This window comes from Tiliqua scincoides, chromosome 2 (genome assembly GCF_035046505.1).
Source record: "Tiliqua scincoides isolate rTilSci1 chromosome 2, rTilSci1.hap2, whole genome shotgun sequence".
Lineage (NCBI taxonomy): Eukaryota > Metazoa > Chordata > Lepidosauria > Squamata > Scincidae > Tiliqua > Tiliqua scincoides.
The window spans coordinates 255594704-255609749 of NC_089822.1; the positions used below are offsets into that span (position 1 = coordinate 255594704).

At 45.9% G+C, this 15046-nt stretch overlaps 2 protein-coding genes across 2 annotated transcripts in view; both read right to left on the reverse strand.

The window, feature by feature from the left end:
* Nucleotides 1-15046, reverse strand: part of LOC136641548 (zinc finger protein 91-like) — a 543065-nt gene that overhangs the window by 309812 nt on the left and 218207 nt on the right. The window lies entirely within an intron of this gene.
* On the reverse strand, nucleotides 3433-13276 carry LOC136641232 (zinc finger protein RFP-like). The gene is made up of 6 exons (XM_066616929.1): nucleotides 12863-13276; nucleotides 10644-10733; nucleotides 9485-9715; nucleotides 8943-8965; nucleotides 8151-8266; nucleotides 3433-3965 (listed from the first exon to the last, which is right to left on the reverse strand). The coding sequence occupies exons 1-6, from the start codon at nucleotides 13274-13276 to the stop codon at nucleotides 3433-3435; spliced, it is 1407 nt and encodes a 468-aa protein (XP_066473026.1).

Genomic DNA, 15046 nt, shown 5'->3' on the forward strand with positions numbered 1-15046 from the left:
GGTGGACGTTGATTTGGTGGAGACATTTCCAGATTAAGAAACTTAAAAAAAAAAAAATCATATTCAAATCATGCAGTGGTATAGCTAAGGGGGGCTGAGGGGTCAATTGCCCCGGGAGCCAGGCTTAAGGGGCAACAAGCTAAACTTGACACCAGAGGTCAAAAGTGTGAAAACCTTGGTAATTATGAATAATACCATCATGTCATGTACAGGTGGGGCCTAGGTATCCATGGGGATCTGTTCTCAGAGCCCTCGCAGATGTTGATTTTCATGAATAAAATCTGTGATTAGCCCTACCTGAGCCCTCTGGAGGCGACTGCAGCTGAGCTTTGGTCGCCTCCGGAGGACTTTCTGAAGCCTCTGAGGGCTTCAGAATGACCTTCTCGGCCCAAAAAACCACTACTAGTTTGCCTTGGGAAGTGAACGGAAGTAAAGTCTTTTGACCATATAAGGCATTCTGAGGCCCAGGGAAGCCTTCCTGGGCTCCAGTCGCAGGCCAGTTATTTTTGAATGTGCTAATGGGGAGTGAACTTGCCCCAGAAAACAGACAGGACTGAAAGGGCAAAGGAAATTCTACAGGAATAGTTAGCAGTTTGATTGTGGCTACATGCAGAGAACGTATTTTGCCATAAAAACCTACATTTTTGCCCCAAATCTGTCCCCCACCACTCTGCGCAACGCAGCGGCACCAACAGAGTGTGCATTCTATATAGATAGGCCCAGATAAGCACACGGGTCAGGAATTATTGTATCTTTATTGTATTGTTGAAAGTGTGTGTGATTGTGTTGTGTGACTATATAAGGTTTTGTAAAATAGAACTGCTTTTGGAGCTCTCATAATGGAGCTGTTTGTTTCACTTCACCTGTTTTTCTCTTGAGCTGTGGGTGGCGTTGATCACCCTGTGTCTGTTTTGAGAGGATCTCTTATTAGACATTCCCCACAAAATATCCCTTGGGAACAAGATTTCTGCATTCCCAGTCTTCTAGCACTGGAACTACTACCCAAAGGAACAGCAAAGGCTCAGCTTCAGAGCTCCCCCTTCCTCCACCCTTGAGGAAGTCACTGTTCTGCAGGGCCTCTACCACTGAACTATAGGCACTATCTCCCAGCCAAATCTCCCCCCAGGGTTGTTGTGAGGACAAAAGAAGGGGGAGGAACCATGTACAATGTCCTGAGCACCTTGGAGGAAGCGTGTTGTAAAAATATTTGACTGTAAAATCCATTGGAATATGAAACAAAGACATCGTGGCAGATGTCACTTTTAAATGCATTTTATTGGGATAACAAGTACAATGCACACACCCCTCAGCTTCCAGATAAGTCACACCTTCCGTAGAGCTTTCATACTGAACTCCAGAAGCAGAGAACAAAATATAATTCAAAAATCTTTCCAACAATTAGCATCAAACCGTGCACTACATAATGCTTAGAATTTATATAGGGCTGGTGAGTGTCCAGAGCGCAAGGATTACAAAAAGAAAACACAACCATGCATGGTGGTAGTATCCCCATATTGCAGATGGGAGGGAGCACCACTGAGGCCAAGAGGATGCCTAAAGCTACCTAATGAGTTCATGGCAGTGGGGAGAGTCAGATTCAGATTCTTGCCTTGCAACTTAGGCTGCAATTCTATCCACACTTACCTGGGAGTAAGCCCCATTGACTATAATGGGACTTACTTCTGAGTAGACATGCATAGGCTTGTATTAGTGTCTCAATTACTACAGTACACCAGCTCTCTTGTGCTTTCAATGTGAATAACATTAGCTCTTTGGAGAAATAAATAAAACAAGCAAAACATTCAACATAACTTGCAAATTGAACCATTTATATAGTGGATGCCCAATTATCTACAAAAGACTTCAGCCAGTGCCAGATGTTTCAGGCTTCCTTGATAAATGAAGACATTAGAGAAGGTGTCTGCAGCAACGGCCTTCTCATGACACATGATTAACTAGAAATAAAGAAGTTGCGATGCTCAGGTAGGTTATGGAGCTACTTCCGCTTGGTTCAACGGGCAGTCCAATCCAAATCTTACCTTGAGCCAGTGCAGGCCCCCTGCGCTGGCTCCCAAGTGTTGCACACATGCATTAAAGCATATTTTCAGACAGGACCAGGTTGCACTGATACAGGGGTGTGCGCCGGCCTGCCACCACTATATCCTGTCCCTGCACCAGCTGAGCAAGGTAGGTTTGCACTGGTCAGCATAGGAGTGGGTGTGTGGCTGAAGGGTGTTTCTGGGGGGGGAGGGTGGAATGGGGAGAGGGTTGGTCCTCAGAGGACGACAGGATCAGCGGTGGCAGCACACACCACATTCTAACCCTCACTTCAGGCCCAAGCAGCCTCACGTGGGCTGTTTGGATTTTGGCCAGCTAAATAGCTGGTGCAGATTCAAGTAGCCCCATAGGGCAGGCTAGGAAAATGGGGTAAGAGTGAAAATATCACCTTACCACAGGCTGACTTCTAGCCTGGTCCTAATCTGTGCTGGACACTTGGCCAGGCTATTCCAGCACAGGGCAGGACTGAGCCCTTCATAAAGTTTGCACAAGGGAAATTTCTACTGGATTGGGTCCCGTATTGATTGGGTGTCATCAGGAGAAGTGGAGATGATTGACAAAAGACTTATTGTCTTCTTCCAGGGCGTTAGCTTTTTTCTTTTAAAAAAATGGGGTTGGGTGGGAGGGAGAACCTTGCCATTTAGAAAAATAATAGAAGGGGCAACTGTTCAGGCAATCAGACCTTTCTGGATAGTAATATTTGTTCCTCCTAAGAGACCCAAAAGTTCAGGAAGAGGACTACTGGAAGAGACAAGTGCATCCAAAGCAGACCTTATTTTAAAGAATTTGGCACTATTAATAAACTGCAAGCCAATATGAGTTGCCCTCCACCACCCGAAGACACCTGATTTCCTTGGTTGCTTGACTCACCCTCACTTTGTTCCCTTTCCCAAGTCACTTTTTTCTCTGCTCTCTTAGTGAGTCTTGTATTCCCACGGGATGGTTCTCAACTGCAGTTCTTAGGTCTCAGCAATCCCCAGAAGTGTGGGCTTCTCTGATGCGCGTTTCTCCATCTGCTCCCCTACTGGCACATGTACCTGGCTGTACACCTCCAGTGTGTTGTCCCTCTCTACCACTCCTGCTTTTGGCTTTTCAAAACCTTCTCCCCAACCCAGAGTGTGTATCCATTTTAACATGTATTCCATTGCTCTAATTTTTCCTAAGCTGGCCTGTTCGTTGGATTTTTTTTTCTTAAGCATGGGGCAAGTTGGATTTCAGGTTGTCACAAGGGCCAACCCATCAGCACTCTGCACAGCCAACCTTTCCTAGAAACAGCCATCCCAGATTCCATTCAGCTTACAGTCATAGACAAAGTCCCTGAATGTCACCTCTTCTGCAGGTGTTGAAAGTGGTAGTCAGGTTTCCTCTTAACATTCAGCACTTGAGTCTGACTCCCTTCCACACCCGGAAGAAAGGGAGGAGCCTCTCCCCAGAGAATGAGGCAGATGGGAAACAGAAGATCAGATCATTGGAATCAACATCAAAGAATTCCACATGACCCTCTTCATAGTCCAGGGATACCCGGATCTTCCTGAGCTTCCGTCTCAAATTCAAAGGGGTGGGCTTAGGGGCAGTGAAAGCCAAGACTTGACAAGGTGAGGAGGTGTCACGGAATGACCTCCCCACAGCCCAGAACCCCTCACTTGGACTAATGCGGACAAGCCCCTTCCTCCTAATAGACTCCTGCACCACTCCCACTGCCCACCTTCCCAAATTCTCTTCCACCTCCACCTCCCACCAGTGTCTTCCTGAAGTGAATCTCTCACAGCCCAGCACACTCATCATAAGATCAAATCTCTCAGGGTTGTCCGGCAAGTCCTGGTATCGGCTTCCTCTTCTCACACTCTTCAGGTCGTCGGATAGAATGAGGAAAGGGTTTGCTGTGTCTGGGTCTAGAGTAAAATTCACTGCAGGAAGAAAGAAAAGAAAGAAAGAAAGAAAGAAAGAAAGAAAGAAAGAAAGAAAGGGTGAGGAAGGTTTTTTGGTGATGGTCAGTACCAGCAGCAGAGGAAGGATTCATAAAACCTCCTTTCTCCACTCCAGGTATCATCTGAATCTGGTCAGGAAGCCAATCAAAAGAGGAGTAACTTCCTCAACAGCTTATCTCAAAGACTGAGATAAAGCACTGACTGATGGATGTGCTTAGGGCCCAGAAACTGACATACCTACAGTTCTAATAAATGGGACATTGTCTTGAGTTTTGTAACTGTCCCATTTTGGTCTAGGTGCTATATTGGGGCAGAATGGTGGGTTTAAAAAAAAAGTTTAAATAAATACATAGAATTGAATGAGACAAAGATGGGATCATCATAACACCCTGAAGAATTTATAGAGCACTTCAGAGTGTTCAAAGCATTAAATATAAATCATGTCAGTAATCAGAACATCAGTATTATTTCCCCTGATGGGGGATATGCAGGCATGTGTGTGTGAGGCCAAGGGATTGGTGGTTTGCTAGGGTAGTGACTGTCAACCTTTTCCACCTCATGGCACACTGACAAGGCACTAAAATTGTCAGGGCACATCATCAGGTTATGGACAATTGTCATGGCACACCCTGCTATCAGTGGGAGGCTCACATCTCCCATTGGCCCTACTAATAAATGACCTTCCCCCAAATCCTGTGGCACACCTGTGGACCACTTGTGGCACACCAATGTGCCATGGTGCAGTGATTGAAAATGGCTGACCTAGGGCCATGCAGAGAGCTAGTAGCTGAAATATATCCCGAGCAGTGCTCACATTCTTTGACACTAAACGATACCAGCACTCATCCATGTGCTCATTCCCTCTGCCTACCCACCCACCCCTTCCACATTGTCCTACCCACATTCTTCATTCTGGTTACAGTTATGGCTGGAGTTTTGAATGAGGGAGGAAAAAGAGAAATTCATTGAGTGACCCATCTGTCCAATGCAACTCAAATAAATACAGTACTGAGGAGTTGATGCTGGACCTCTTCTTCCCCCCCACCCCAACATGAAACATTCCCCATCTCTTTTAGTTCCATGCGGGTATTTACCTTTGTACAATTCTTGATTCAGAGACTCTGTTATGAAGAGAGAAAAAGGAAACATTTAAAGGCAGACAACCATACATATAGCAATGCTATTTTATATTTTATATTTTTAAAAAAGCCTGTTACATTAAACTCCTAATTAAGATCAGTATTGAAATTAGTATTGAATGAATTCCTATTTGGGAGTTGACAAATGTGGCCTCTGGAAGTTAACAGACAGGATCCATCTTCAACTTTGGTTGCTTCCACACTAGCACCTTTTTCTGAAACTGTCATCCATTTTTTATGGAGAAATCAGACAATGTCATTGCCAAATCATTGTAATTTTGTGTTTTCTGTGTTATCCTCCCATTTTTCCCCCCAGTTTCCTTTGAGGTTATTTTGTGGTATAAAATGCAATTGCAGCTCCTACCAGGGCAGATAGGCAAAGCACTACTGAGAATTTTAAAAGGCTATTGTACTTTGAATTAAAGACTGCCTGTTTGCATGTTCAAATCATTTTATTGCTTTCTGGTTGGAGCAGCTGTGGAAATACTGTGAAGAAATCAAATTGACAGAACTAGGAAGGCAGAAATATTTAATGAATATTGCAGGGGATCTTTGCTGAACCAGACTTGTGAATAAGCATCAGAGAACAGTCTTGGCTATTGCTGTAGTATATAGAGATATACATGATCTTAGCCATAAGGCTGAGATATTAAATGCTGTGTGGATTCTCTATTTTAATTCTGTTTCCAGCTAACACATCAGTAGCACTAAAGGGCTCTAGGGTGGAAGCAGCTACTATCTCAAGCATCATCTTCCTTCAAAATTTCCCTTCCCATTCAGTCCCAGAAAGCTACCTTTGTTCAGTGCTTCCTCCAGAGACTCTGTTATGTGAAGAAAAGGATGACAAATTTACTTACACCAGCATACAGAAAGCAATGTGTCAGCATACAGAGAGCAATGAAAAAACCCTCCCAAAACACTCACACAGAACTTCTAATTTAGATAAAAATTTACATTATTTCATGTGATTCAGGGCCCAATCCTATCCAATTTTCCAGTGCCAATGCAGCTGTGCCAATGGGGTGTGCACTGCTTCCTGTGGTGGAGAGGCAGTCACAGAGGCCTCCTCAAGGTATGGGAACATTTGTTCCCTTACCTCGGGGCTGCATTGCAGTTGCACCAGTGCTGGAAAGTTGGATAGGCTTGGGCCCTGAATGATTGCATCCAAAGAAAGAGAATCCTGAGTAAGCACCATTGAAATGAATGGAGCTTAAGGTTAACCATGATGAACTTGCCTCCTTGATTTCAATGGTGCTTGGTCAGGATCCACTTTCGCTGGACACAACCCAAGGTTTCTTGCTTACATTTGGAGTCTGTGTTAGGATAAAGAGCAATGAGATGATAGGAGACTGAAGGGGGAGGGAGGCCACTTCCAATTGGGTGAGTGCATTTTGAACATTGCTGCTAATTGGGGTTGGGTGACTGTGGGAGGAGGAGGAGGTGATTTGTTGGGTGCATTCATGGAATCATAAGGTGTTTGCTATTGCCTCAATACCTTGGTCATGTGGTCATCAGAAGAACAGTCTACTCTGCAGCATCAAGCAGAAAAAGGTGGTGATGGGAATAGTCTCCTTCCTAGCCTAGAATGGGAGGAAATGGAAGCTTGATGGGTCAGACAGGATCTCTGTTCATGTACAACTATTGAAAAAGGGCTGGAGGGAAGCCACAGCTGACGTCTTCTAACAGTTTATGCACAATCATTGTCCTTTCCATAGGGAGTGGACAAATTTCTGGAGGAAAAGTCCCTCCAGCTTGTAAGCCATGATGGGCATGTGCAACCTCCGTTAGATGCAAGGCTACCTTGAATGAGAGGGTGGGCACCAGGATGCAGGTTTCCTTTGTCTTGTGTGGTCCCTGAGGTATCTGGTGGCGACTGTGAGATGCAGGAAGCTGGCCAGGTGGGCTTTTGGCCTGATCCAGCAGGGCTGTTCTTATGTTCAGCTGACAAGGGAGGGCAGCAGGATGCAGGTCTCTGATTGTCTTGTGTGGTCTCTGAGGCCTGTGGTGGGCCATTCTGAGATAAAGGAGGGTGGACTAGATGGGCTTTTGACTTGATCCAGCTGGGCTTTTCTTATGTTCTTTTGTTTCTGGGAGAAGCAAACTGGAGCTTTCTTAATACTATCATGTCTGTCTTCTTGCCCTATTCTTTTAGTTATTTACGCATAGTTGTTTATGCATTTATTTGACAAAGGTCTATACCAGGGGTGTCAAACTCATTTCATACAGAGGGCCAAATAGCATTCATCATTCCTGCTGAGGGCCAGAAGTGATGTCATTAGGCAGGAAATGATGTTATTCAACAGGTCATAACTAAAAATAAGCACTTTTTCTCACTTAGGAATTCATTAGCTGCAAATGATAGAAGAGAAAACATGCAAATCTTGGTCATATTTCAATATATTGGAGAGCCAAATATTCATCTGGCCTGCCCTTTACAGTAACATTTCAGCACTATTCAGTAGCTAATGAAAAGCTTCCGCGGGGCCGCATCCTGCCCCCCGGGCCTTATGTTTGACACCTCTGGTCTCTACCACCCTTCATCCAAGGATACCAGGGGAGTGTGCAAAGTAGCTCACATACCAAAGAGCAACATGAGAATTACTTGGGAGCAAGCACTTTGTTACATTAAATTTACAACAAAACTGGGTGGGGAGAATAGAGGGAGGAAAAGGTGCCCCTCCCAGCATGTTTTCTGTTGGTGAATCTTTTGGTGAGGAGGATAGCTCATCAAAGGCAAACTGTCCTTCCTCAAAAGTAGATTTAATGGGGATGAAAGGAGAGAGCCTTCTTATTTCAGTTACTTGCACCAAAGATTATTTTCTTGGAGGAGGATGACAGCTGGTCTTTGATATGCAAGCTGCCTCTTCCACAAAACATCCAACTGTGGGAAAGAGAAGCGAAAATATTTCTTGAGAAGTTTCTTCAGACATTTCAATGGACCTTTCAGGGCAAATCAGTTCCCCTGAAGTTTCCTTGTTAACTTCAAGAAAGTTCCTTCTTTGGTAGCCATTCCCCACCTCAGTACCTTTATATTTCTCCATAGTCTTTTCTAGAGTAGCATTGGTCTGAGAGTAAATCCTGAGTCTCCCCTCCAGTCTTGGAGAAAATACCATCAACGGTCTCACGTGCCGGTTCTCATATCTGGAAGGAAAGTGGGTCAGCTGAAGATACATTAGTGAAATTGCCTTCTCCACCACCACGCATGCTCATTCTCTGAATTGGCAGGTGGGGTGCTGGTACTTAGCTGAGAGTAGAACTGCTGATCAGTAGGGCTTGATTTTGTCATTTCAAAGATGGAACATATCCTTAAGGACCACTCCACCCATAAGACTGACTAAGGCTTAACTCTCCCTGTCTACCCACTTGCTTCCACTGCTCCTCCTCTTCCCCCTAATTCCTGAATTGGAAAAGAAATAGACGGATGGATTGGAAGAGGAACGCTGGTGTCAAGAAGGAAGGTGGGCTACAGCATCTCCTTCACACTTCCTCTGCCGCGTCATTCCCCTTGTCCTTTTCCAATCCAAGAAGTGCGAAGAACAGAGGCTGGCACCTCACCAGGCAATTGGGACAGTACTCTCTTCTCAGAATATGAGGATTCTAAGGATGTTGCTGGTGTTCTCCACCACCCCCTCCCCCCAACTGCAGAAGAAATCTAATTTCAGGATCTCTCAAGCTGTCCCCAGGACGAAACAATTTCCATTAGTCGATTGTGCCAACAGACTGTGAAACCTCCCCTGCATTGTACAGAACTCTTTGATTTTTTTTTTTTTAAAACTGGAACCAAAACTCTTTGGAGCAGAAAGGATGAGCCACATACCTGCTCAAGGTGCTTCTGATGTCCTGAAAGACAGAAGAGAGAACTGGGTCTCAGCTACAGAACACGCACTGAGCTTCTCTCTTGTGGACTGACATTTTCAGGAGGATAATGTCACCCTTATTCTTAATCTTAGGACTCTCCTTTCCTTCTGCAAGCATTTGGAAAGGGTCATTATTGCAGGGTGCATACATGAAAAGAGGTGCCACTCCATCCTGGAAAGCATGCCATTGTCACACATACAGTCTTCTCTTTGGGTTTGAGCTCAGTAAGAACATGCTCTGCTGGTTTGAAGTGAAAGGGCTGTGTTGATTAGCTGCACACTGGTGACATCATGAAGCAGCTTTTCCTTTCATCTCCCCAGCATTTCAGCTAAAAATTGCCATCTTATTTGTTCCCAAATCATGAGCTGATAAGCACACTTGCAAATAACTAATGCAAAATTGACAAGGAAATCAACATCCTTTGACTGGGTTGGGTTCACACAATGGCACCCCCCCCCCCGCTCCTTTATATATGTTTATGGAACACACTCTTGGTCTCACCTGCAGGAAGTCACTTTCTGGCTGTTGGCACTTCTCTCCTAGCTCTGTGATCAAATTACTAAGATAGGCAATCTCCTCTGAGAGCCTGGTGAGGTTCCCGTTGTGTTTCTCTTCAATCTCTCTCTTCAGACCTCCAAGCTGGGCCAACCTGAGGAGCTCCAGGTCTTCAAGAAAGTCGTACATCCGCTCAAAGGCAGATGTGATCTTCTGCTTCTCCATTTCTAATTGTGTCTGGGAAAACACACAGAAATGGGGGACAGGAGAGAGGTGAAACATGATACTCAATTAAGGGAAACAATTTAAATGTGTGTGATTACAACAACAAATCATCTATTTAGCAGATAATCTTTGGAGTGTTGTGCAGATACCAAATGGATCCAAAATGTTCACTCCATGGCATGTCTATTCATGTAAGGAGAGATGAGCTCATGAAAGGATACTTTCCATGAGTGCAACCCTCTTTCCATGAACAAAAGCCTCATGCAGTACAATCCTATCTTGTGCTGGAACAAGCAGGCCAGGAGGCCTGCACTGTACCTAGCGCAAGACTGCGGCCAGAATCGGCTCAGCCAGAGGCAAGGGGAAATGCTTTCCCTTACCCCTGGGTAAGCCACCACAGCCCAATGGGTCTTCTCAGACCTGTGCAAGTCCTGACGCAAGTCCATGAAGAATGGAGTGGCTTGGAGCAGTTCCACGCTGCTCGGGGAATGGGGTTGGAATCCCGCATAACTGCCAGGTCCCAGCCCCGCATGCCGCTGCCCATCCACTCACTCTCTGGAATGCCCTCCACTCGCCCTCCCCCTACCCTGGAACACCTCCCTCCCGCCTCCTCCCACCCTTCCAGACAATCAGCTGAGCTTGGCCGATGCAGCCTTACCTCTCCACGTTGGCAAGGAGGCTGAATGCAACATCCCTGCGCCAGCCCAGCCGACACACAAAGAGGCACTAATGTGCTTTATGGCACATTTGCGACTCTCCTGGGTTGACGCAAGGGACTTGTGCCGGTCCAGGGTGTGCTTAGGATTGTGCCCTTACACACCTCAGATCAACACACACTGATGTCAAACAACACAGCTGTTTTGCTGTTCACTGACTGAGGGCCTGAGAGATCACCTAGTCAGCATCATCCCCCAATATATGAGGCGGAAGAAGAACCTACCAGAAAATCCCGAGTCCTCAGTTCTTCGGTCACTTTCTGATCTACAAGAATTTCTCTCTCTTTTTCTAGAGTCTTCAGCTCAGCCTTTTCCTGTACAAAGAGAAAAGACTTTTCAACAGTGCTAACCAATTATTTTCTTAGAAAGCCTTACCTGATCTAATAGCAGAGGACCAGCAACTTGTTGAAGGGCCTAATCCTTCCCACACTTGGGACATGAGATGACAATATTATTCATTTTATTTTTCACATTTCTATACTGCCCTTCCTCTGAGAAGCTCAGGGTGATGAACATAATTCCTTCTCTCTTTTTGTCCTCACAACAACCCTGGGAGGTTGGTTAGGCAGAGTGATAGCAGCTGGCCGAAGGTCACCCAGGAAGCTTCGTGGCTGAGTAGGGATTTGAACCTGGATCTTTCAGGTCTAATTAGGTCTGACTCTACACCATCCTGGGATGATGTTGCTATTATCCTTCCTTTGGACTCCATTACTGAACCACTCAAAGCAGTTCTTCTACAGTTGCGTTCACATGTTCCTTCTTTCCCTACAGGATTCCCACCCTTTCTGACGATCTGCTAACTTGCATCCCTTAACCCCATGCCTTCCACTTCTGTCACATTTTGCTTCATATTAACCAATTAGGCACCCCATTTTAGGTGTCCTGAAGGCACCCCATCCTGAAGGTGTCCTGGGCTGATGCAAGTCCCTTGCACCAGCCCATGATGATTGTGAAAGTGCTGTAAAGCACTTTTGCACGATCTCTGGAGGAGGGATGCTGGTGCACAGATGTGCACCAGGCTTTGGAGGCCAACGAAAGCCCCACTCAGGCAGCCTAACAGGTATGCCTGCGCCAGCCGAGCTCGGCCAGCATGGGGGTCTGGGATGTGTGTGTGGGAAGGGTGGGAGGAAGGTGTTTCAGGGTGGGGGGAGGGTGGGTAGGCAGGCCCATGGGTGGGTGGGGGGTAAGTAGGGGTGGGCCCAGAATCCGGTACTTATGCCAGAACCTAGCCTCGTTCCCAGGCAGCCCAGGGCAGCTCTGGGCTGTTCGGATCTGCACCACTTCTTTAGGTGGCACAGATTCAAGTAGCCAGATTGGGGCTGCTGCGGTGTTACCCGGGGTAAGGGGAGCAATTTCCCTTGCCCCGGGCTGAGTTACTTTCAGCCCCAACCCTGCCTTGGATGTGGCCTGCCTGCTCCAGGGTAAGCTAGAATTGGGCTGTTAATGTGTGATGTACTTTGCAGATAATCCCCCCCTCTGTGTGTGTGTGTGTGTGTGTGAGAGAGAGAGAGAGAGGCACAGAGCTTTCAGAAACACTTGCTTTAAACAGCAACTGTTACCCTGCAGATGCCTGAACTCATCTGATCTTGGAAGCTAAGCAGGATCAGGCCTGGTTAGTACTTGGATTGGAGACAGCCTAGGAATACTGGGTGCTGTAGGCTTATACCTTTCCCAGTTTGGCCTTTCCCAGTTTGAAGAGACACTTGGCCAACAGTCTGAGGCAAAGAGGCAAAGAAGGAAGGCCCATAGCCAGGGAGACAGACCAGGGGCACACTACACTTGCTCCCAGTGTGGAAGGGATTGTCACTCCCGAATCGGCCTTTTCAGCCACACTAGACGCTGTGCCAGAACCACCATCCAGAGCGCGATACCATAGTCTTTCGAGACTGAAGGCTGCCAACAACACACAGGCTTATACCATAGTCTTTCGAGACTGAAGGTTGCCAACAACACACAGGCTTATACCATAGTCCTTCGAGACTGAAGGTTGCCAACCAGTTGCATTAAAAAAGTGGGAACATTTGGTGGAAGGATGGGGCATTACTTTGGGGAAGAGAGACTTTTTCCCCTGTCCTCATTATATTCCTATCCTGCCTTTCCTCAGGTTGCGCAGAACAATGTATCGAGTTCACTTGATTCTCACAACAACCCTGTGAGATAGGTTGGTCTGAAAGTGGCTGGTCTATGATTACCTATAGCACAGTTCTAGGCAAATTTATTAAGAAAGTCCAAAATGAGTTCAGTGAGTCTGACTCCCAACTGCAGCCTGGTATGCATCCCGGTTGAGTGGGGATTGAACAGCACCTAAGTTAACTACTATACCACACTGCCTCTGACTGGGTGTCAGTACACCCAACAGAAACTATTATAGGATTGAATCTAAGAGAAACCCTCCAGAAGGAAATCAAAGATCCCAAAATTATTCACCATGGAGATTTCCTACCTCATACTCTTGGGCATGCTCTTCAACAGGGACCACCTTATGATCCTTGTGTTCCTTGGATCTGTCACATACCACACAGATGGAGGTTTGATCATCCTTGCAGAAGAGCTTCAGGGGTTCCTGGTGCCTCTCACAGAGTCCTGCCTGGTCCTCTACTCTTCCCTCCTCCTCAAGTTTCTTGATGATTTCTACAACATTTGCCAGTTGCCAGTTTGGCCTGAAGTTTCTTGGTTGAGCCGTTTCTCTACACTGAGGACAAGAAATGCCTCTGTCAAACTCCCCCCAGCACTGGGTGAGGCAGGCTTGGCAGAAATTATGCCCACAGTCAAGAATCACAGGATCTTTGAAGTATTCCAGGCAGATGGAACAAGTAGCTTCATCGCAGAGCTCCTTGATGGGACCCCCACCTGCCATGGCTGTCTCCTCCTCTCCCCAAGCATAACAACAACAGCCTCTCTTTTGTTCCTGAGTGCAAATAATGACTTTGCATTTCCTATCCTGGAACTGTGCCAGGAAGGCGGGAGGTCTTACTGAGCAGGGATCAGCAATGGGGAGGGAGGAGTGTCTTATTCTGATCTGCCTGCTTTTAGTGTGCAATCTATCAACATCCAGAGGAATATTCTGCAGTGTTCTGGGTTTAGATGTTAAAAGGTACTCATCAGAAAAGGTGGGGGCTGGAATTCGACAGGATGGTATAAAAGCCGGAATGGAACGGCCCATTAATAAATCAAGTTGATGCAAAAAATAGTAGGATGTGTTAGAGACACTGGAGAATAATATTTTAGACCTGCAACCATTATAGCATGGTATATGCTATGGACCAGTGATAGTAGCTGCGGTCAATTACGCAGCAGTCTCCATCCTTACGCTCTGGTAAATACAGTAATGTGAGCGCCTCTGCATAGAATCATAGAGTTGGAAGGGGCCTAATAGGTCATATAGTCCAACCCCCTGCCTTAGGCAGGAAATCCTCTTAGAGCATCTCCAACAGGTGCTTATCGAGCCTCTGCTTGAATATCTCTAGTGAGGGAGAGTCCACCACCTCTCTCAGCAATCCGTTCCACTACCGAACTGCCCTGACCATCAGGAATTTTTTCCTGATGTCTAATCGAAATCTCCTCTCTTGCAGTTTGTCCCCACTGGTTCTAGTTCTAGTACATTAACAAGGTGTTAGAACATCTCCTATAGTGCTGTTTCACACAGCACTCTTTTCCAGGAGCATACCCACAGTATAGTAGGAGGTGGGTTAGAAAATATGTAATTATCACATTTCTCTACTGCCTTTCCTTCAAGGAACTCAGGGCAGTGTATACAGCTCCTTTTCTCCTTATGTTCTCACAACAACCCTGTGAGGTAGGTGAGGCTGATAGTGAGTGGCCAATGGTCACCCAAGAAGCTTCATGACTGAGCAGGGATTTGAATCTGGAACTTCCAGGTCGCTCTAACTCTTGAACTACTACTACACCATCTTGGCTACTCTGCTTATATCTGTTCCAGCTTGTTCCAACCTGTTCTGGATGGGTTTTGGCAGGGAAGAGGTCGATAAAAGCATGCTTTTGGAATGGTTTCAGGTTTAAAATATTGTTTGCAAGATGACTGCAACACGTCCTGCTTTCTTTCTTTTTTCCTTTTAGCATTCATTTCATTTATTAATGGCCCTTCTGGTTCCAGTCTGGCTTTTACACAGTTCCAAATTCTGTACAACAGCTTAGGTACTTTTCTTAGATCCATTTAATAAAAAAAAGTAGCTACTTTCCTAAACAAAGAAGTAACCTGTGTAGGTTCACAGACCATTTGCTCTTAGGGATTGCCATCTGCTCACTCCAATACAACCCATTCTGCTCTTGTTCCTCTAACAGAAGGTTGCAATGCATAATATGGAGAGAAATATCTTGTTAATTGCTGCAGATCAAACTGTTGTTAAACAGGGTGAGGTGTGACGTTCTATATCCTATATAAAGGATATGGGGTTTATTTCTTTTTATCACCCCCTTTAGGGGTTAAATGCTTTGCATTTCATCAGAGGCACTCTGCCTAAGCTGGAAAATGATGGGGGGAAATGAGCAATTGGACTTCAGATCTTCCTGGGAAGTCTCACTGTGTTCTTCCCCTCCTTCTTTTCCCCCCTAGCATCCTCATTAGAGCATGTTTACTGTGCCACTAAAAAGACTACCACTCCCAGCA

Coding starts and splice junctions, on each gene's coding strand:
- LOC136641232 (XM_066616929.1), bottom strand. CDS start 13,276: ATGGCAGGTGGGGGTCCCATCAAGGAGCTCTGCGATGAAGCTACTTGT. Junction 10,734..12,862: donor AGCATGCCCAAGAGTATGAG/GTAGGAAATCTC, acceptor CTCTTTGTACAG/GAAAAGGCTGAGCTGAAGAC. Junction 8,267..8,942: donor ATCAGAAGCACCTTGAGCAG/GTATGTGGCTCA, acceptor CTTTCCTTCCAG/ATATGAGAACCGGCACGTGA.